The sequence below is a fragment of the Camponotus floridanus genome, unplaced genomic scaffold, assembly GCF_003227725.1.
Source record: "Camponotus floridanus strain SB8 unplaced genomic scaffold, Cflo_v7.5 scaffold22, whole genome shotgun sequence".
Taxonomy (NCBI): Eukaryota; Metazoa; Arthropoda; class Insecta; order Hymenoptera; family Formicidae; genus Camponotus; species Camponotus floridanus.
The window spans coordinates 1,249,086-1,269,436 of record NW_020229348.1 but is presented as its reverse complement, the minus strand read 5'-3'; the positions used below and the strand labels follow the sequence as shown (position 1 = coordinate 1,269,436).

The 20,351-nt window shown below is 34.4% G+C and overlaps 4 protein-coding genes across 5 annotated transcripts; 2 read left to right on the top strand and 2 right to left on the bottom strand.

Annotated features, from left to right (window-relative positions):
• Nucleotides 1-88: 88 nt before the first annotated feature.
• Nucleotides 89-4,213, bottom strand: LOC105252997 (SHC-transforming protein 1). Of its 2 annotated transcripts, none has more exons than XM_011260721.3 (11): nucleotides 3,735-4,213; nucleotides 3,365-3,465; nucleotides 2,659-2,729; nucleotides 2,489-2,549; nucleotides 2,235-2,408; nucleotides 1,936-2,099; nucleotides 1,632-1,858; nucleotides 1,342-1,500; nucleotides 954-1,081; nucleotides 741-851; nucleotides 89-520 (listed from the first exon to the last, which is right to left on the bottom strand). In XM_011260721.3, exons 2-11 carry the CDS (start codon nucleotides 3,461-3,463, stop codon nucleotides 386-388), a joined length of 1,329 nt encoding a protein of 442 aa, XP_011259023.1. In that variant the 5' UTR covers nucleotides 3,464-3,465; nucleotides 3,735-4,213; the 3' UTR covers nucleotides 89-385. The 2 variants fall into 2 exon arrangements, with proteins under 2 accessions (XP_011259023.1, XP_011259032.1); XM_011260730.3 differs by having other exon boundaries at nucleotides 3,941-4,213.
• An 899-nt stretch (nucleotides 4,214-5,112) lies between these two features.
• On the top strand, nucleotides 5,113-7,106 carry LOC105253007 (guanine nucleotide-binding protein subunit beta-like protein). The gene is made up of 5 exons (XM_011260743.3): nucleotides 5,113-5,360; nucleotides 5,616-5,824; nucleotides 6,146-6,352; nucleotides 6,550-6,660; nucleotides 6,733-7,106. The coding sequence occupies exons 1-5, from the start codon at nucleotides 5,252-5,254 to the stop codon at nucleotides 7,048-7,050; spliced, it is 954 nt and encodes a 317-aa protein (XP_011259045.1). The 5' UTR covers nucleotides 5,113-5,251; the 3' UTR covers nucleotides 7,051-7,106.
• A 23-nt stretch (nucleotides 7,107-7,129) lies between these two features.
• LOC105253020 (NFU1 iron-sulfur cluster scaffold homolog, mitochondrial) lies at nucleotides 7,130-8,692 on the bottom strand. Its single transcript, XM_011260764.3, has 5 exons — nucleotides 8,414-8,692; nucleotides 8,247-8,321; nucleotides 7,717-8,129; nucleotides 7,534-7,637; nucleotides 7,130-7,441 (listed from the first exon to the last, which is right to left on the bottom strand). Exons 1-5 carry the CDS (start codon nucleotides 8,479-8,481, stop codon nucleotides 7,223-7,225), a joined length of 879 nt encoding a protein of 292 aa, XP_011259066.1. The 5' UTR covers nucleotides 8,482-8,692; the 3' UTR covers nucleotides 7,130-7,222.
• Nucleotides 8,693-9,064: 372 nt separating this feature from the next.
• LOC105253029 (eIF-2-alpha kinase activator GCN1) lies at nucleotides 9,065-19,888 on the top strand. Its single transcript, XM_011260776.3, has 13 exons — nucleotides 9,065-9,149; nucleotides 9,235-9,337; nucleotides 10,304-10,499; nucleotides 10,575-10,920; nucleotides 11,014-14,830; nucleotides 15,065-16,550; nucleotides 16,657-17,293; nucleotides 17,372-17,716; nucleotides 17,892-18,085; nucleotides 18,168-18,379; nucleotides 18,456-18,709; nucleotides 18,888-19,109; nucleotides 19,256-19,888. Exons 1-13 carry the CDS (start codon nucleotides 9,135-9,137, stop codon nucleotides 19,382-19,384), a joined length of 7,956 nt encoding a protein of 2,651 aa, XP_011259078.1. The 5' UTR covers nucleotides 9,065-9,134; the 3' UTR covers nucleotides 19,385-19,888.
• The last annotated feature ends 463 nt before the right edge of the window (nucleotides 19,889-20,351 follow it).

The following is a 20,351-nucleotide window of genomic DNA, read 5'->3' as shown; positions in this document are numbered from 1 at the left end:
AAAATTTTATAAATATATATAGCTCTTATGTAAATTGAAAATATATTACAAAAAAGCAAAATATTTTAAAAAATCGGAATGTGCTTGATTCTCATAAGAGAGAGAGAGAGAGAGAATTACAGAAATTAAATACTATTAATTACTTTGGCTGGATTGGCACATTTTATAAGGATTCACAGAGAGACAAATATTCATAAATCATCTATTCATATACAATAAAAAGATACTACAAACAATATACATATATGTTTTTGTATGAAGTGACTGATTTTAAAAATATCACGGAAACTAGATTTACCAAAGATTTTCACATGCAGACATGCAAAATAACTATTTAGAAAATCTTTGCTAAATCTATGTTTAATATTCGTCATTATTACAAAAATTAGTAATTTGTATGCCTGGGAATAGGATAACGCAGTACTAAAACACTATCAGCAGATATGATAGGCAACACATTGTCACAGTGATGATTCACTAGATGACTTACACTATCAAATACACGGTCTTTTGTGCGAACCTGTAAGTAAAAATTTGTACTATTTTTTTTGTATGCTCATTATTTATTAATATTTTATTAAACCATATATTTAAAGGGAGATAGATATCAAAATATTTAAATAAATCAAGACTTACATAATTGAAAAATATTTTAGAAACTACTGCTAATCACATATAACCTCTTATTTACATAAACACAAATCTTATTATATATAAATTTTATTTTATGCCATACTTACAACACCTTCAGGATCAATTAATAATAAATGTTTTGGAGTACCATTATTCATACCAGTCAAAACATATTGACCAGGGGAACCTTGTGATTCTCGAACCAGAAAATCACCATCCTTAAAAAATAAAATATGAAGCAATTGCAAAGATAATAATTTATATTAAATAATATAATATTTATACACATGCACACACACACACACAATAAATATATTTACTCTAGTAAGCATAGATTCCGCTTCGGATCGACTAACACTTCCATGAAACCATATTTCTTGTTTTAATTGTTGTTTTTGTGATCGAGGACTTAGTCTATTCATATCCGATATTGCAGAACTGAAGGGCTCTGAAATTTATAAATAAAAAGTTTATCATAAATAAAAATTGTGAACAAATATAAAACGAGATTAAAAGCAGAAATTTTGCATATAAAATTAGAAATCTTTTCATAAAACACATATTTAAAATCTTTATATGTGACATATGTAAAAAAAAAAAAAAAAAAGAAAAAAAGATCTGTGGGTCAGTATTATTTTGAGAGAATTTTATAAATTGGTAATAAATTATAAATCTTCATTAAAAGCACAAGATAATACAAATTCTTACGCATATCAAAAACATCAAAAAGTGATGCTGGATCACGGTGATTATCTCTGTTTGCAGCTATGACACTATCATTAACATAATTGTGTTCAGGCATTGTATTTAGATTTGTTGCAGAGGATATAGTACCATCTGAGTTCAAATCAATTAGATTCCCAGTTTCTGTGATCAAAACGATTAAAATAGAAGATTAAATATTATATAAAAGAAAATTATATAAAAATTAAATTCTATATAAATATATAATTTGTAGTAATTTCTATATCAAAAAATTATTTTATAAAAAATATTACCTGCCCACTCCTGGTGCTGTCTATCAGTGGCAGAGGAAAATAAATCCATTGCGGTATTTTGTGCATGAATGCGTGATGTATGATTTGGATGATGCTTTAGATTAGGCAGTGTAGATGTAGTAGTAGGTAAAGGTGGTACCGGTGGTGGGCCAATGTCAGGTGGTACTTTGCCTGGTAGATCATTGTAATAATCTCTATCTGCTTCTCGAACACCATTTAGTACAGGACTATAAACAGATACATAAAATAATTAAACAAGTGAAAATTATTGTAACCTTATGTTAATGCATTTACAGAAACTTACTGCAAAGAACTTGGTTTTGTAAGAAATTCTTTGAACCTAAGCTCGAATGCTTGTCCAATAGTGGATATAACATCCTGTGCTAAACCACCTGCACATTCAAGCACATAACACGCTCGCCACTCTTGCATATTTTTAGCCACATATGCAACAAAATCCAGTATTTCCTATTATACATTATAAGATTCAATTCTAATAAGAGATAAAAGCAAGAAATATAATAACTAATATTTATACCAGTCTGGAATGTCTGCCACAGATTAAAGTATATAAAATACACAAAACAAATGTTTGTAATTTACCGTATCACCACCTGAAGCAAAAGATATACGTGGCATGTCATGTTTAGCAATAATATGTCCATTTTCAATATTTGTTAAAGATAAACTACAACTGCTAATAGTTAAATTAACAGTAGCAGCAGTGTGTTCCATACGAGGTTTATCTGCTATTGCTCTTAACACTTTTCTATCAACCTGAAATGAAGAGAATGAAGAGAAAATTATATATAGATTTATAAATATCTGTAAATATATATCTTTGAATGATATAGTACCCTTCTCTTTTTGTCAGCAGATTTTAATCCAGCAGCTTCACAAACTCTGTTTATACATTCTCTAGAAATAAAAGAAAAGATGTTTATTGATGTTTAAAAATATATCTGAGTCTGAATAACGCAATATAGTCTAATAATAAAAACTATAACTATACTAGATGACGACTTACTTAGCTACACACGAACGTGTTTCAAAATCTAAGCTTTTCATAGATGTATATACTTCAAGACATCCAATATACTGTAATTTTTATAAGAAAAATTAGAATATTTTTAATGTTAAAAAAAATTAATACAATTTAAGTTACATCAAAATATTTTCTTTTCTCAAATTTTTGCTCTATTAAAATCTTTTATCTTTTATTACTAACTCGGCAAACATGATGATGTTTAAAAACATCTTAATGACATATTAATGATTTATCATCATTAATATGTCATTAAGATATTTTTATACATCATCATGTTTATACATCATTAAAATGTTATTAAGACATCTTTATCATCATGTTTGCTGAGTACGATACAGATATTTATATTAAGGAGAAAAAACAAAAAAAAAATAATACAAACTCTCCCAAAAATTGTGTCAACTTAAACACTTTAAACAGTACTATATTTTTATATTATTGTTCTTTAATTTTTTTACATTTGATACACTTTGATCTATTTATTATTTTATTATGATACTCAAATACAACAATACACAAATACTAAAAAAGCATGTAATAAAAATGAGACTTATAAACAGAAAAATTATCATGAAACAGGATTATATTATCCTATTGATATACATTGATTCCAAAAGTTAATAGGAAAGAAAGTAAGAATTTAGTTAATATATGAATATCTTTAACAAGATTATAAATGACATACCTTTACTGTATAAGTAATTCCTTCCTTACTTACTAGATGATCTGGATGTAACCAACCTCTGGCTGGTTTACTTATGAAGCTGCTACCTCCTGCAGCCATTGCTAAATAAATTAGAAATGTGTGTTATCGATATATAAATTTCTTTTAAAGTATACATTAACAATTCCACTATGTATATACAAATATTTACAAATTTTATCAGAATTAATATTTACTTATTTATGAATAGAAAAAAATATATACTCAACAATTTTCAAAGTAACTTTCAAAATCACACGAGCAAATTAAAGTATGCATTAATCATTGTAACTTTGTATTATAATGCATTAGTTTTATATTATTCTTCAATTTAATAATTATTTTTATATACCTTTCAAATGTATATACGTATATATTAAAAAGAAATGGGAGATCTTTTTCTCTCTTTAATCATATCACGATCCGAAAATTACCACGAGGAAGTAACACATATGCAAATCTCCTTGTACCCATCACGCCCAAAATGTCAAGACATTCAAATTGTCAACGTCAGATGAGTTCGTCCACATTAATATACTCTATTGAGTGAAATCATACCTAACGCGAATGATTACTGAATCATTTATTCGTGACCCGACAATGACGCGCTGCTCACTGCGAGGAATCTTTGGACTTTCGCTTCGATTTGTCACCGATTATTCTGACGTCTATCGAGTTGATGAGATGGATCATTGACGTATATTACATATACCATAAACGTAAATGTAAACTGGCGTACTACTCAATGATAGCGTTCACACCACGCAAATCAACTATCTACACACCATCTTATACACACACATCGTACAAAATATTTTATCCGATCAGTTGAATCTGACAATGCATACTAATTAATCTGAATCAATGAAATATATATATATTTTTTTCTTTCAACTATAATTTCCATGTTCGTAATTTTCCTTTTTTTCTTTTTTTAGGAAAAAATATTAAATGAATAATCATCTGATCCCTATACACATAACTGGACAATCTGGACCTAGTATCGGACATGACGAATTGAAACTCGGAATTGTGAACACCATACTCCATCCTAAATCCGCTCTATTTGACGTTATTTTATATATAACGATCAGTATATATAATAAATTGAAAAAATTAATAATATTGAAAAAATTAATAATATTAAATAGATTATACAGATGTATAAATATTAAGCTAACAAAAATTCATTATAGATATAAAATCCTATAAATATAAAATATACATAGATATAAAATAGTGCATGCAAAATTGAAAATTGAAATTTGATTAGCTAGAGGAAAGAAATTTTAACTTCTTTTTTTGCTTAGTCAAATTTCAATTTTCAATTTTTAATGCGTAGCGTGATACGACGTTGTGATACGAGCTTAAAAGTAGATTTTCAAGCCTATGTTCCAAAATTCACTGCCAGCGCTGAAAATATATAATATACGTAACGTGAACTATAGATTTTCAGCGCTGGCAGTGAATTTTGGAACACGCCCCAAATAGAGACTTTTTAGTTACGTGATGTTTCTTGTCACTGAAAAATGAGCATTGAGGCACGGTTCCACAACTCGAGTTAATCCGAGTTTAATACTGGGTCCACTGATTGGTCCATTCACTACTTAAACTCGGATTAACTGGATTGTGGAACTGGGCATGAGTGTGAAAATGAAAACCTACCCTAAAGGTGAAAGAAAGACAGCGCGTCATTTTCACAGCAAGTGGCACATCAATATATGCTGATGTATCCGTGAACATTGACCTACGTTGGCCGACGATAGCGACGTGCCGTTCGCTCTTTTTCGTTCAATGTTTCACTGAACGCGGTTGACACGAAAGAATCCGTTTTCATCCGCAATATAACGTGTTCGAGAACAAGTCAAAATGACGGAAACTCTGCAATTAAGGGGCACGCTTCGCGGCCACAATGGCTGGGTCACGCAAATCGCCACGAATCCGAAATATCCGGACATGATTCTGTCTTCTTCACGTGGTAAGTAATGCCGCTCGGAAATCATTCTCGGGCTCGGACGCCACCCTTCTTTTTTTTTCATGGCTCTTCTTCCTGCTATTGTAATTGCTAATACAATTTAATTGTCGCATTCATATCGTAATTTTAATTAATGCTAAATACAGATGCACAATACAACTTATTTATAATATTCCATCTGTTTGCATTGTTTAAAAATTCTATTCTTGAAAATGAAAATAAAGATATTAACTTGCTATTATTTTTTTCCCATTCTAGACAAGACCTTGATAGTATGGAAATTGACACGCGACGAAGCTAACTATGGTATACCACAGAAACGTCTTTACGGTCATTCGCATTTCATAAGTGATGTGGTTCTTTCATCTGATGGTAACTACGCATTATCCGGTTCGTGGGATAAAACCTTGCGTCTTTGGGATCTGGCAGTAGGTCGTACGACCAGAAGATTTGAAGACCATACCAAGGTGTGATTCCTCGCTCTTCCGCGACGCATTCATATGGATTTACTTATTTCGTAATAAGGAGAAAAGAAAAGAATAATCCTTTATATTACAAAGTATTGTTTTAATATAAAGAATTTTTTTTCATTTATCCTTATGAGAGAGAGTAATTCAACGGAAAATATAAAATATACTGAAGCATTTTTTTTATATATTTTTTTTTATATTGAAAGTAGAAGAAATAAGCACTGATTAAATCAGTGGTATCGTAAGTATTGATATTGATATGATAAAACTAATTTAATAATAGTTTATTAATTATTTTGAGTTTGTTTCTATCGATAGGATGTGTTGAGTGTTGCTTTCTCTGTGGACAATCGTCAAATAGTCTCTGGTTCACGAGACAAAACAATTAAATTGTGGAATACATTAGCCGAATGTAAATATACCATTCAAGATGATGGACATACAGACTGGGTCAGCTGTGTACGCTTCTCTCCTAATCATGCAAACCCTATCATTGTTTCGGCAGGCTGGGACCGTATTGTTAAAGTAAGAATAAAGCTTTTATTTAGAAGATTGAATATAGGAAAAATTTTTTTTTTAATAAAAATGATGGATATTTTTATAATATGCACGATGTTACTATGAGTGTATACGGATATGGGACTGATATATGTATATATATCTCATATATCTTTCTATGATTATACAATATATTTGTTACTAATTTAACAATTTATTTACAGGTGTGGAATTTGACAAATTGCAGACTAAAGATCAATCATAGCGGTCATACAGGATATCTGAATACTGTTACGGTATCACCTGATGGATCACTCTGCGCATCTGGTGGCAAAGTATATATATATATTTTTAATTTATATTTTGCCATGAAATATGCCGAAAAACTTATGTTATTCTATTTATAGGATTGCAAAGCCATGCTATGGGACTTGAATGACGGCAAGCATCTCCATACTTTGGATCACAATGATATTATCACAGCATTGTGTTTCAGTCCGAATCGTTATTGGCTGTGCGCTGCATTTGGACCATGGATCAAGATCTGGGATCTTGAGACTAAAGAAATGGTCGAGGAATTAAAACCTGAGGTTGTATCGGCGACTAGTAAAGCAGAGCCTCCTCTGTGCTTATCTCTTGCATGGTCCACTGATGGTCAGACACTATTTGCAGGGTATTCCGACAATACTATTCGTGTCTGGCAAGTTTCTGTGACTAGCAGATAAATACTTTGTAATAAAAGTTTAAAACCAAATATCAACATATGATTTATAACACTTTATATATTTTAACTCCAACATACAATGTGAACATCTAGAATATATATAAATTTACATAATGATAAGGTATAGATGCATCGTCGTCTATAGATCGCCAACAACTATGATTATATCTATTTTATATATCTCGATTCTTTTCTTCTATTTTTTGCTCAAATTTTTTGAATTCTTTTTCTGCTATCTTGTCTGTTTCGTCTTCTACTTGTACAACTCCAAGTACTTCGGGTATATAAAATCTCATCATATTTTGAACACCATTTCTTAATGTTACTGCTGAACTTGGACAATTTGTACAAGATCCTTGCATCTTTAACTTTACAATACCTTCCTCAAATCCCTATTTGAATAAGAAAGAAGATGTTTAAATGAATTAAGATGCAAGTGTGTATTTAAATTTTTTTTTGTTATAAATTTGAACAGAATACTTGCCATAAATACAATGTCACCACCATCTTCTTGCACTGTAGGCCGTATTCGTGTTTCTAACAATTCCTTTATCATTTGAACAATTTCGTCGTCATCTGCATTAATTTCTATAAAAATTAATAATAATTAGATATTTTATTCTTTCTCGAATACTTTTATATAAAAGTCAAATTATATTAATTCTACGTGTGTCTGTAGCAGGTTGAGAAGTCTCATTCATGATTGGTAATCCACTCGCAAAGAAATCCATTATAGTTGCAAATATCTCTGGCTTCAATAATTTCCATTCTACATCCTCATCAAGTTTTGTAACTGTGATAAAATCAGGCCCAAAAAATATTGCTTTCACTCCCTCAATACGAAATAACATTTTAGCAAGTGACGAGCAATATGCATCTTTTGCACTTGGAAAATCTTTTGTACAGCCTTCTCCTAATACTGGTACTCCTGGGATAAATTTTAAACTATTTGGATTTGGTGTATCTTGTGTCTGAATAAACATGTTACGTCTTTGTTGGCTAGAAGGACTATGTTTAGAAGATAGTATAGAAATTGTTTCACTGTCACCGTACCAGTGCCTGGAACCAGCAGAAAAAGTCCTAAAAAGTTTATGTACTTATAAACATATTGTTTTATCCAAAAGAATATGCATGTGATTGTAGTATGTATTAAATTTAATGTATATACAAAAAAGGCAACAAAATGACAAGTCTTACGTGAAATATTCTTGTGTTGCTAACATTCTATTGACTGTAGGTACACATCGTTTTATAGATAGTTTATTCGATACTCTGAAAAAAATGAAAATAAAATTCAGCAGAAAGACATATAGAGTAGAACAAAATATAAATGTTTATATAATGAAGTGTAAATTACTACGCACTGCTCATTCGTTAGAGTTTTATACAACGCCGGTCGGCTTGCATAAATTGATTTAAAAACTTTATCCATTATTTTGTTTTTGTCTTTCTCTTTCAAATTGTTAAAAATATTTCATTTTTCTCAACAGTATCATCATATACTTCCTAATTAGATTCTCGTCTACTATAAGACAGTAACGCTATTTTCTTTTCCTGTTCACAAATCTATTTCAGGTTAATTGACACAACACGTCAGAAACAAACCAACCACATCCGCATGATAACCACAGCATATACAGTGATGTGAAGTAACGCAACATCACTCGATTTTCTGTTGCTATAAAATGAAGAGTGCATGCGCGAAATAAATATGTACTGAGTTGCCCGATATAAGTTTTTTTTTTAATAAAAAATAAAATTATCTAATACAATCTTTAACTAAATTAAAATATATATACTTCATTGATATACTTTCTCCTGTATATATTTTCATATTTTATTTTTATTATTATATTATAGCAATTTGCACAGAAATGAGTATTTGATAGACAATATATAGTAATAGGGAATAAAAATGGGATATAAAGGTATTTGATTATTTTTAGATTTATGCGCATTCGAAACTTCTTTTGGACGTGACAAGTGACGCGAAGCCGCATGCGTTTCGATTCTCATCATATTCGTGCAAACTACATGCTCTCGCGAAGAGCGGCGCTTTAGAATCAGTCCGGTTTTTGAAGAAATATGGCGGATGTTGAGGTGAGCGAGTCACGTGGAACACGAGAAAATATATTATATTATCTTTGTTGCTACGTCATTATAATTTGCGTGTAATTTGTTGCAGCTAGCAAAAGCTTTGAAGGATTTACCGAATCGAGTTCAGACCGCCAGCAAAAAAGAGCGGCGTGAAATTCTGCAAAATGTCGTCAACGTATTATCAAATCCCGGTAAGAATCGTTAGGGAAACGTATTACTTTTTGATAAGAGAGAGATAAGTGATTTTCATCTACATTTTGAAGATGATACGAAAATACGAAAAAAGATCGCGGATAATTGTTATTGCACGGTATAATTTATGTGTGCTTTCGAGACAAATTTGTAGTATATACTTGTTTATATGGAAATATAAAGTAGAGTAATTTACAATATTGTCTTGTAATTGTTTTATATACACATATACATATATGTATGTGTGTGTGTATACATATACTTGTGATTCCAATGTATTCTAATTAGAAAAACCTAGCCAAATGTAAAAAAATTATCAGTGCATATATATTGATTATTGTTGAAATAGATATATGAATGATAACTTTCTAGTTTTTATATTGGATATAATTGAAAATGTTGAATATATTTTTACAAAAATCATATATATTAATCAAATATATCAAACACTATAACATGTAATTGATTAATTGACTCATATAATTTAATAATATTAATATTTTAATATCAAATTTTATATTATCATATTATTTAGCTATCATTATTTTAAAAAATTAAATAAGAATTTCTTAGTAAGATGTGTAGGGCCAATTAAATAATTCTTATTTATATATAATATAATAATATTCAAGAAGTAATCAATAAATTACATATGACATATAAAATCATGTGATTATTATTGATGTATAAATTTTGAATATCATAATAATAATTATGAGAATCATAAAAATAACTCATATATTAATATAAATTTTTTTAATTGGTTCTTTTTATCCTTAATACTGAAAAATTTTGAAATGAGTTTCATCCACTAATATATTTTGTATATATGATTTGATCGAAAGACTATTGCAAAATAATTTTATTTAAAAATAAGCTTATCTTAGTGATTCAAAATAATATTTATTATAATACGTCTCAAATTGAGATAATAATGTGTATATGATTTATGAACTTGTTTATAGGCATTAATGATAAAATTGTTAATGGAATATGTAAGGTGGTATCGCTTACCTTACATAGATATAAAGACAGTGCTTCTCGGTCCTATGTGAGAAATCTAATTATAGAGCTTCTTAAAAAACAACCAGAAGCTACTATCAAACATATGACAACTGTAATTTCAGAGCAAGCTACTTGGCATAAGAATGTAGTTGCAACGTAAGTCTAAAATAAAAAATTAATTGATTCTTATATATGTTGATGTGTAATGATATTTTTCTATATTTTTTATAGTTTGAATACTTCTCTAACTGCATATACTGCATTGAAATGGTCAAACTTAGTTATTCTTCATGGATATAATGAATTGGATAATGTCGAGAAAAATGAGTTTTTGGCAAAACTCATTGAAGCACAGGCAAATTTATCTTCTGCTGCTTTGGCATCTGTAAATAAAAAGCTTGCAAATAAGGTATACACATTATTTGCACATGAATGGGCAGCCATTAAGAATATAGAAGTTATTTATATGGAAAATTTAACAAAATTGGAACTTGGTAATGGTGTAATTATCTTAGCCAGCTTACTTATGAAATATTTAGTTGCCGCAAAAAGACATGATTTGGTAGAACAATTGAAGGTAAATACATGAATAATATATTATTTAGAATATTATAATTACATTTATAATTATAATGTATATTGTATTATATTATATTTTTGTATATTTCAGGTAAACATGATAGACATTTTTATAAAAGTGACAATTAGTTGTAAGAAGAAGCCAGATTTATATGTGGTGGATGTAGCTGTGCCACTTCTTCGGAGAGTAACTCACGAAGAATTCAAAACCCAATTACTTCCTGCATTACAAAAAGCTATGTTGAGAAATCCGGAAATTATAATTGAATCAGTCGGTCATATTTTAAGCGGACTAAGTCTTGATTTGAGCCAATATAGCCAAGAGATAAGTAAAGGATTATTTGCTAATTTACATTCTAAGGAGGATCTGGTGAGAGATGAAGCAGTTGGGGCATGTCGCAAACTTGCTTTACAATGTTCCGATACGACGGCTCTGGAGACACTGCTATCGTCCGTATTTGCAGTGTTTCACGGATCAGAAGGCAAGCTTACGGTCGCGACTCATAAGATTTCCGTGTTGCAAGGAGCTGGGAATCTTAGCTATAACGTAGCTTCAGGCAGTAGTGTGCAGAAATTAGCCGAAACAGCGTGCGAGCATTTCGTCAAAGTGCTCGAGACTGAAGTTCACGAGAAGACACTGATTCAGGCTCTCGAAATGATGGCATTATGGTCGAAGAAATTTTCGTCTACTCTACCGAAAATCGTAGTAGATGCTTTCAAGAAAGGTATGGCGGCGAAAACATCCACCGCCGCTGTGCGTACCGCTTATATCAAATTATTTTTCTCGACTCCAACTGCTGCTTACTCTACAATAATAGCGCCGATACTCGCGCAAGCGATAACACGAACTATGCAACAATGCACACAACCAGCAGCAGTAACCGAAGGTTTGGTCGCTTCATATATCTTATTGAAATTTGTATTAGCCGATCAAATAGAAAATGATAAACAAAATGTATTATGGAACGCGATCGACGAACAAATATTTTTTTCGGAAAAATTTCTGTCGACATGTGGCGATGATGTCTTATATCATCTTATGTTACTATGCGAACGATTGATTACCGAATTCTTCGACAGACTGAATGAAAAAGCTCTAACCGGAATTCATCGAGCAGTTGTATCTTGCGCTACCGCCTCAAATTCCACGACGCGACAACGATGTTTCCCGTTAGTCAAGAAGATTATGACTGGTTTGAGTACGTATGCGCCTGCACAGGCTCTACTAACAGAATTTAATAAATTTTTGGAAAACGTTAAAATTAAATCAGAATCGGATAAAGAAAGCAAAGACGAATCTTCAATGGGAGAAATTACTGGCAGATGTCTCGCAGATGGATTATTCGCTATATGTTCGGGTTCTTTTTTATTCGAAGTACCTACTTATCAAATGACAAGAGATGCTTTACTTCCATCTCATCATCCGGCATTACTCAAAGCCGTACCAAATTTATGGTTCAAGATCGCTAAGAATTATAATCTTGTACCAAAGGACTTCTTACGTAGCTACAGCAATGAAGTGAGAAAAATGTTGATTCAGAATTATAAACCGGCACCAAATTACGAAAATGCACTTGTAAGAATCGTATCACTCGCACCAGACGCCTTTTTACCTGCATTAGTATCGAATGTTACAAGTAAGCTCGATGATTCAGAAATTTTAAGAGTTACCAAAGATGAATATTTTACGTATCTCACTCCTGAAGGAGAGCTTTATGATAAGAGCGTGTTACCCGTCAATGACGAGAACGATATTCTCAATTCCATGAATATGAAACGAGAAAGTAAAGTTTACTCATTTAAGGAACAACAAGAAGAACTTCAACTGAGACGCGAATTATACGAGAAACGAAAACGTGAAGGCAAGATAAAGGAACCAAAATTAACACCTAAACAAGAAGAGACTTTGAAGGCGCAGATTGCAAAAGAAAATGGTATTCGTAAAAGATTAACTGAATTGAAAGCCAAGATAGATAATACCGTATCTTTAGTAACATGCTCGATACGCGGTAATCAGCAGGAATTGTCCTTGTATTTGAAGGATCTTTTACCGCCCATTTTAAAAAACTTGGGTTCTCCGTTGGCAGCTCCTGAAATGTCAGAGCTATATATATCTCTTCGTCAAACAGTGACAATGGATAATAGCATAATTTTAGGTGATCTTATCGCTCATGTTACATTGCGGCAATTGCAACCACAGTGCGATTTAGATCAAGCCTGGGAAGAAGAGAATCTTGATACGGCTGTCAAAAGAACATTGAATCTTATACACACGATAACGATTAAAAGGAAGGAATTATTCACGGCGCCTGCATTTTGTTATGTTTTCCCCTTTATAAGAAAGACTTTGCTATCGTATAAGGATGACGGCATGATTGTGCAAGGATTGCAGTTGATTCAGGAACATGCCAAGCAGAGAGGCGGCAGCACTACTGATTTGAAGGACATTAGGCATCCTAGACTTTTGCCACGTAAACAGATGTTCGATCTGCTTATCGAACTTATGGAGACCACGACAGGTCGAGTGCAGTCACATGCGGTGGCGACCTTGCTAGACGTCGCGCAATCCGGTAGTGGTCAACCAGGTACAGCAATCGCTACCAGTGAAGATATAGATTCTTTGATTGGTGCGTTGCAAAATTCGCTATCTACTGTGAGAGATGCGGCTCTTAGAGGATTGACCGTAATACGACAAGCTTTCCCATCCCAAAAAGAGGATCGAGATCAACTTGACAGGCTAACCAGAAGAGTATGGATAGCTCGATTTGACGTAAATGACGAAAATAAAATTCTTGCCAGCGAACTGTGGAATGCGGCCGACTTTACCGCGCATGCGGAAGTCCTTTGCGAGGAACTGATCCAAGATATCGCCCATCCGGTCGAGCCAGTGCAACAAGCGGCCGCTCACGCGTTAGCGGAAAGCTTGGCCAGCGTACCCCATTTAACACCGTCCGTGTTGGACAATTTGTTACAATTGTATCAGGAAAAGTTGGCCATGATTCCACCGAAATTGAATGACTTTGGTCGTGTCGTCGAACAGCCGATCGATACGTGGGGTCCACGGCGCGGGGTAGCGCTCGCCCTAGCTCAGATAGCGCCCCTTCTCACCGCCGATACAGTACACCGGCTCATCCAGTTTTTCGTATTAACCGGACTCGGTGATAGAAACCAATTCGTACGCACCGAGATGCTGACAGCTGCCGTCGCGGCGGTTGATCTTCACGGCAGCGCGAACATAACTTCACTGCTTCCGGTCTTTGAGAATTTCATGGATAAAGCACCGAAAATCGGTAGCTTTGACTCGATCAAGCAATCGGTAGTAATTCTCATGGGATCACTCGCAAGACACTTAGACAAGAACGATCCGCGAATTAAGCCGATTGTCATGCGTCTCATCGCGGCACTCTCTACGCCTTCGCAACAGGTACAAGAGGCCGTGGCCAATTGTTTGCCACATCTGACGGACTCCATTAAAGAAGATGCGCCGAAAATCGTGGACAATCTGATGGATCAGCTGCTTAAATCAGACAAATACGGTGAACGTAAGGGTGCAGCATACGGACTGGCAGGTCTCATCAAAGGGATGGGAATTCTTGCATTGAAGCAATTGGATATTATGAGCAAACTGACCAACGCTATTCAAGACAAGAAGAACTATCGACATCGCGAGGGAGCGCTGTTTGCTTTCGAGATGTTGTGTACAATGCTTGGCAGATTATTCGAGCCTTATATCGTGCACGTTCTGCCACACTTGCTGCTGTGCTTTGGCGATTCGAGTCAATATGTAAGAACTGCCACTGACGATACTGCCAGGGTAGTGATGAGTAAACTTTCCGCTCATGGCGTTAAGCTTGTCCTACCGAGTTTGTTAGCGGCTCTGGAAGAAGATTCGTGGAGAACGAAAACAGGTATAAATTGCATTAATTTTTTTGGCAAATAATTTGTCTACTGATTTTAATCTCGCTAATTAAATTTTATTGACTTTCCATGTATTATTTTTGATATATGAGGCTAGTGACTGTTATTTGGTTTAATTAAATTTAAAATTCAAAGTTGCTTTAATACATGATTATATTATTACTATTCATCTCGATAGTAAAATAAAACATATTAAGCTTAATATTTAAAATTCATTTTTATAGGATCTGTCGAATTACTTGGCGCTATGGCATATTGTGCACCAAAACAGTTGAGCAGCTGTTTGCCAAGTATTGTTCCTAAGTTGATAGAAGTACTCAGTGATTCCCATACAAAAGTGCAGGAAGCTGGTGCGGAGGCGCTCAAAGTCATCGGAAGTGTCATTCGGAATCCGGAAATTCAAGCGATTGTGCCAGTATTGTTGAAAGCATTGCAAGATCCCTCGCACAAGACCGCTACTTGCCTACAAACCTTGCTAGATACACAATTCGTACATTTTATCGACGCTCCCTCTCTAGCCTTAATTATGCCTGTCGTGCAGCGTGCGTTCCTCGATCGTTCGACAGAGACTAGAAAAATGGCCGCGCAGATCATCGGCAACATGTACTCCTTAACGGATCAAAAGGATCTAACCCCGTATCTGCCGACTATTATACCGGGTCTAAAAACGAGTCTTCTCGATCCCGTGCCTGAAGTGCGCAGCGTATCGGCGAGAGCACTGGGCGCGATGGTACGCGGAATGGGTGAATCTAGTTTCGAGGATCTATTACCATGGCTGATGCAAACGTTAACTTCTGAAACCAGTAGCGTCGACCGATCCGGCGCCGCACAAGGTCTCTCCGAAGTGGTACGCGGATTGGGCGTCGAGAAACTCCACAAGCTCATGCCTGAGATCATCAGCACCGCTGAGAGAACCGACATTGCTCCTCACGTGAAAGATGGATACATTATGATGTTTATATACATGCCGAGTGCATTTACTACGGAATTCACACCATACATAGGGCAGATCATTAATCCGATTCTGAAAGCTTTGGCCGACGAGAATGAATACGTGCGGGAAACCGCGCTTAGAGCAGGGCAACGTATCGTTACGCTTTATGCTGACTCGGCAATAATGTTGCTATTACCGGAATTGGAGAAGGGCCTTTTCGACGACAACTGGCGTATTCGATACTCGTCCGTGCAACTATTGGGCGATTTATTGTACAGGATTTCTGGCGTATCGGGCAAGATGTCGACCGAAACCGCCAGCGAAGACGATAATTTCGGTACAGAACAATCGCACTACGCTATTATAAACGCTTTAGGCGCAGAGAGACGAAATCGCGTGTTAGCCGGTCTCTACATGGGTCGATCGGACGTAGCTTTGATGGTACGCCAGGCGGCTCTTCACGTTTGGAAGGTAGTGGTAACGAATACACCGAGGACACTGCGAGAGATATTACCGACCTTATTCACTCTTCTATTGGGTTGTTTGGCAAGTACGAGTTATGACAAGAGACAAGTGGCAGCACGAACGTTGGGTGATCTCGTGCGAAAATTGGGAGAACGAGTGCTGCCGGAAATCATACCGATCTTGGAGAAAGGTTTGCAAAGTGATCAAGCCGATCAACGCCAGGGAGTGTGCATAGGTCTGTCGGAAATTATGGCGAGCACCAACAAAGACATGGTGCTGACCTTCGTTATTAGTCTTGTCCCAACAGTTAGGTGAGTGTGATAACAGTTCTATAACTACAAGAACATTTGAGATGAGATAACTAATAGAACGATAATGATTATAGTACAAATGTTTAGATGAAGCAATTTTTTTCAGAAAAGCGCTTTGTGATCCGTTGCCAGAGGTTCGACAGGCTGCGGCCAAGACTTTCGATGGTTTGCATTCCACGGTGGGCGTTCGCGCGCTCGACGATATATTACCGGCGATGTTAACTCAACTGAACTCCCCTGATCCTGCGGAAGCGGAGAATACGTTGGACGGTTTACGTCAAGTGATGGCGATTAAATCGCGTGTAGTATTACCATATCTAGTCCCACAATTAGCCTCTCCTCCAGTTAACACGAAAGCACTGTCAATACTAGCCAGTGTAGCAGGCGAAGCACTGACGAGATTCCTTCACAGGATCTTGCCAGCGCTGCTTACTGCTCTTTCTAGTGCGCAAGGAACGGCGAATGAGTTGCAGGAATTAGAATATTGTCAAGCTGTCGTTCTTTCCGTTACCGACGAGGTAGGCGTTAGAACCGTCATGGATCAGCTGATGGAAGCTACAAGAGCAGAAGATCTCTCGAAACGACGAAGCGCCGCAACGTTACTATGCGCGTTTTGTCGCGATACTCGCGCTGATTACAGCCAATATGTGCCGCAATTACTCAGAGGTTTGATCCATTTGTTCACCGATGAAGACAGAGATGTATTACAGATGAGTTGGGAGGCGCTCACGGCTGTTACAAAGGTATAAATGTATTCAGATGGAAATAATGCACAATAATTTGAACAGAATTACTAACTAAATTTCTTTAATTTCTGGTAGACTCTGTCATCTGAGCAGCAAATAGCACACGTACAGGATATCAGGCAAGCCGTTCGATTCGCAGTGTCTGATTTAAAAGGTCAAGAATTGTTACCCGGATTTTGTCTTCCTAAGGGAATCACGCCAATATTACCAATCTTTAGAGAGGCTATATTGAATGGTTTGCCAGAAGCGAAAGAACACGCGGCTCAAGGATTGGGAGAAGTCATAAGGTTGTCCAGCGCGGATGCATTGCAGCCAAGCGTTGTACACATTACCGGTCCTCTTATTCGAATCCTCGGTGATCGTTTCAACTGGAGCGTTAAAGCAGCTGTATTGGAAACACTTGCGATATTACTTGGAAAGGTTTGTACAAAATTAACAAATAATTTTTGTTAAAATAAGAATTCACAATTTATATTATGTGAGTTGAAAATAATTATTTAAATATTAACCTCAGCATGTTCCAAGTCACAAAATGACGTTATAATAATAATTGTTTCGAAAATAATTAATATATCTTGTTTATCTCTTTCAACAGGTTGGCGTCATGTTAAAACAATTTTTGCCACAACTGCAAACTACTTTCTTGAGAGCCTTGAATGATAGTAATCGACAAGTTAGATTAAAAGCTGCTTATGCTCTTAGCAACCTGATTGTTATTCATACACGTGTCGATCCTTTATTTACTGAACTTCACACTGGTATTAAGACAGGAGATGATCCAGCTATAAGGTAATTTTGATGGATAAACCTACAAATATATTCTTTTTTTTCATGTTTTTGAATATTTTATAAGAATTTAATTATCATGCAGGGAAACGATGTTGCAAGCTCTCAGAGGCGTATTGACTCCTGCTGGTGACAAAATGACTGACCCTATGAAAAAACAAGTATTCGCAACACTCAGCAGCATGCTTAGTCATCCAGAAGATGTTACAAGAAACGCAGTCGCTGGTTGTTTTGGCGCACTTTTACGATGGTTAAATCCAGAACAATTAGCAATTGCATTGAACGACCATCTCTTATGTAAGCGCGTAAAGAATGTGTGTAATTTAAATGTACATTTTCAAGAAATAACAATGTATTTATGATATTTGATTAGGTAACGATGTTAATGTCGACTGGATGCTCAGACATGGACGTTCGGCCGCTCTTTTTGTAGTGCTGAAGGAATCATCCGTTACAGTGTATAATCCTAAAGACAAGGATCGCGTTTGTGCAGTGATACTTTCATATTTGGCTGCGGACAGAGTGCAAATAGTCATGAACGGCGTACGAGCGTGCGGATATCTATTTCAGTATCTCATGAATGAATCGCTACCTATACCCCAGCAAATTTTGTCGCCTTTCGTGAGAGTAAGTTTATTTACAAGAATATATTTATCGTGTATCTTTATCCGAAAATCGACGAATCGATTGCTGATGATAGAAAAAAATGCAACATGAAATATATGTGTTGAATGAAATATGATAATATTTTATAATATTAACGTGTAATGTAAATATTTTTAACATCTAATAAATTAAATTTTAGTCCATGAATAATAATAGTAATGATGTGAAGCAACTACTTGCTCGAGTTTGCATACATCTTGCACGCAACATCCCATCTGAAAATATGTCGACCGAACTGCTCAGAGCGCTTCTACCGATGCTGGTAAATGGAACGAAGGAAAAGAATGGATATGTCAAAGCGAACAGTGAGCTCGCGCTTATTGCGGTGCTTCGATTAAGGCAAGGTGAAGATGAACATCAGGTTAGTTCTCAATTACTGCCTATAATTATTTTTAAACTTATATTCAATTTTTGTGCAAAATGATTATATCTCTTTCTTTTTCACATAATTTTATTTTTCTTTCCACATAAAAATCTAATGGTAACAATTTTGTTTTCATCTTCTAGCGTTGCATGGCTTTCTTGGATATTGGCGCAAAGGAGTCTCTATCTGATGTGGTCAGCAAAGTGTTGCGTAAAGTCCTTTCTCAACCAGAAGGCAAAATAGAAGAATTAGATGATACGTTACTTACGTGAGAGAAATTGTACTTTCCGGGGCTTATTACGCACTATACACGTTCCAATAATCGTATTACTCGTCATTATTCGCCCGATTTCTATAAAAAAGAGATTTATCGTTCATGTATCAGTTACATTATGAACAAACTAATTCGTTCAACATTGTATCTCGATAAGCAATTAAAGAGCGTAAAACGGAAAAGTCGCTCGATGGTATTCAAGTTACTTAAACTAAAATGTCCCGAGCAACATTACGTGATTCAAACTAGGATTGTATATATTTTGACTAGAGAGATGTTTCTTATTATTCATATGTATATATCGACCATTTGACATCTGACGATTCTAAGGTCGATAATCGCACTACTTCGATTCGCACGGAAATTTTCACATTTAAAATATAGGTGATATTCTGAAAAATTTATTTCGTTGAAACGAAAAATTTATTATTTTAAATCATTTTTTGTTTGTAATCATATTAAATAGTTACATTATGGATTTTTTACATATCCAATGATTATATTATACACATGCTGCATCAAAAATAAAGCTTTTTATTCACTGTAAGAAAATAATACCTCGCAAAAAATAGTTGATTCGAAGAATGTTAAAACTATTGAATGATTTATAAGAAACATAATAGGCGATATAAAAGCGATTATATTTATAATTAGATTTTATCAGGTTTTGCTTACACTTTCCATACTTTTTTGCATTAAATATATTATAATATATGATACTCCTTCGCGTTATTGGAAATGATGCAATAACTTACCATTTATTTATGAATATGTTATATTGCTATCAATATATTTTACACTCGATATTAATTCAACATAATCGAGAAGAGTCGAGAAAGTTGAAGAAATAACCGATTATATAAGAAATCTTTTTAATTAATTTTTTTAAATATATTAATTTTGGCTAAAGATAAATTTTCGTAAATTATCTTTAATTCCTTATTCTTTAACATACACACATACAT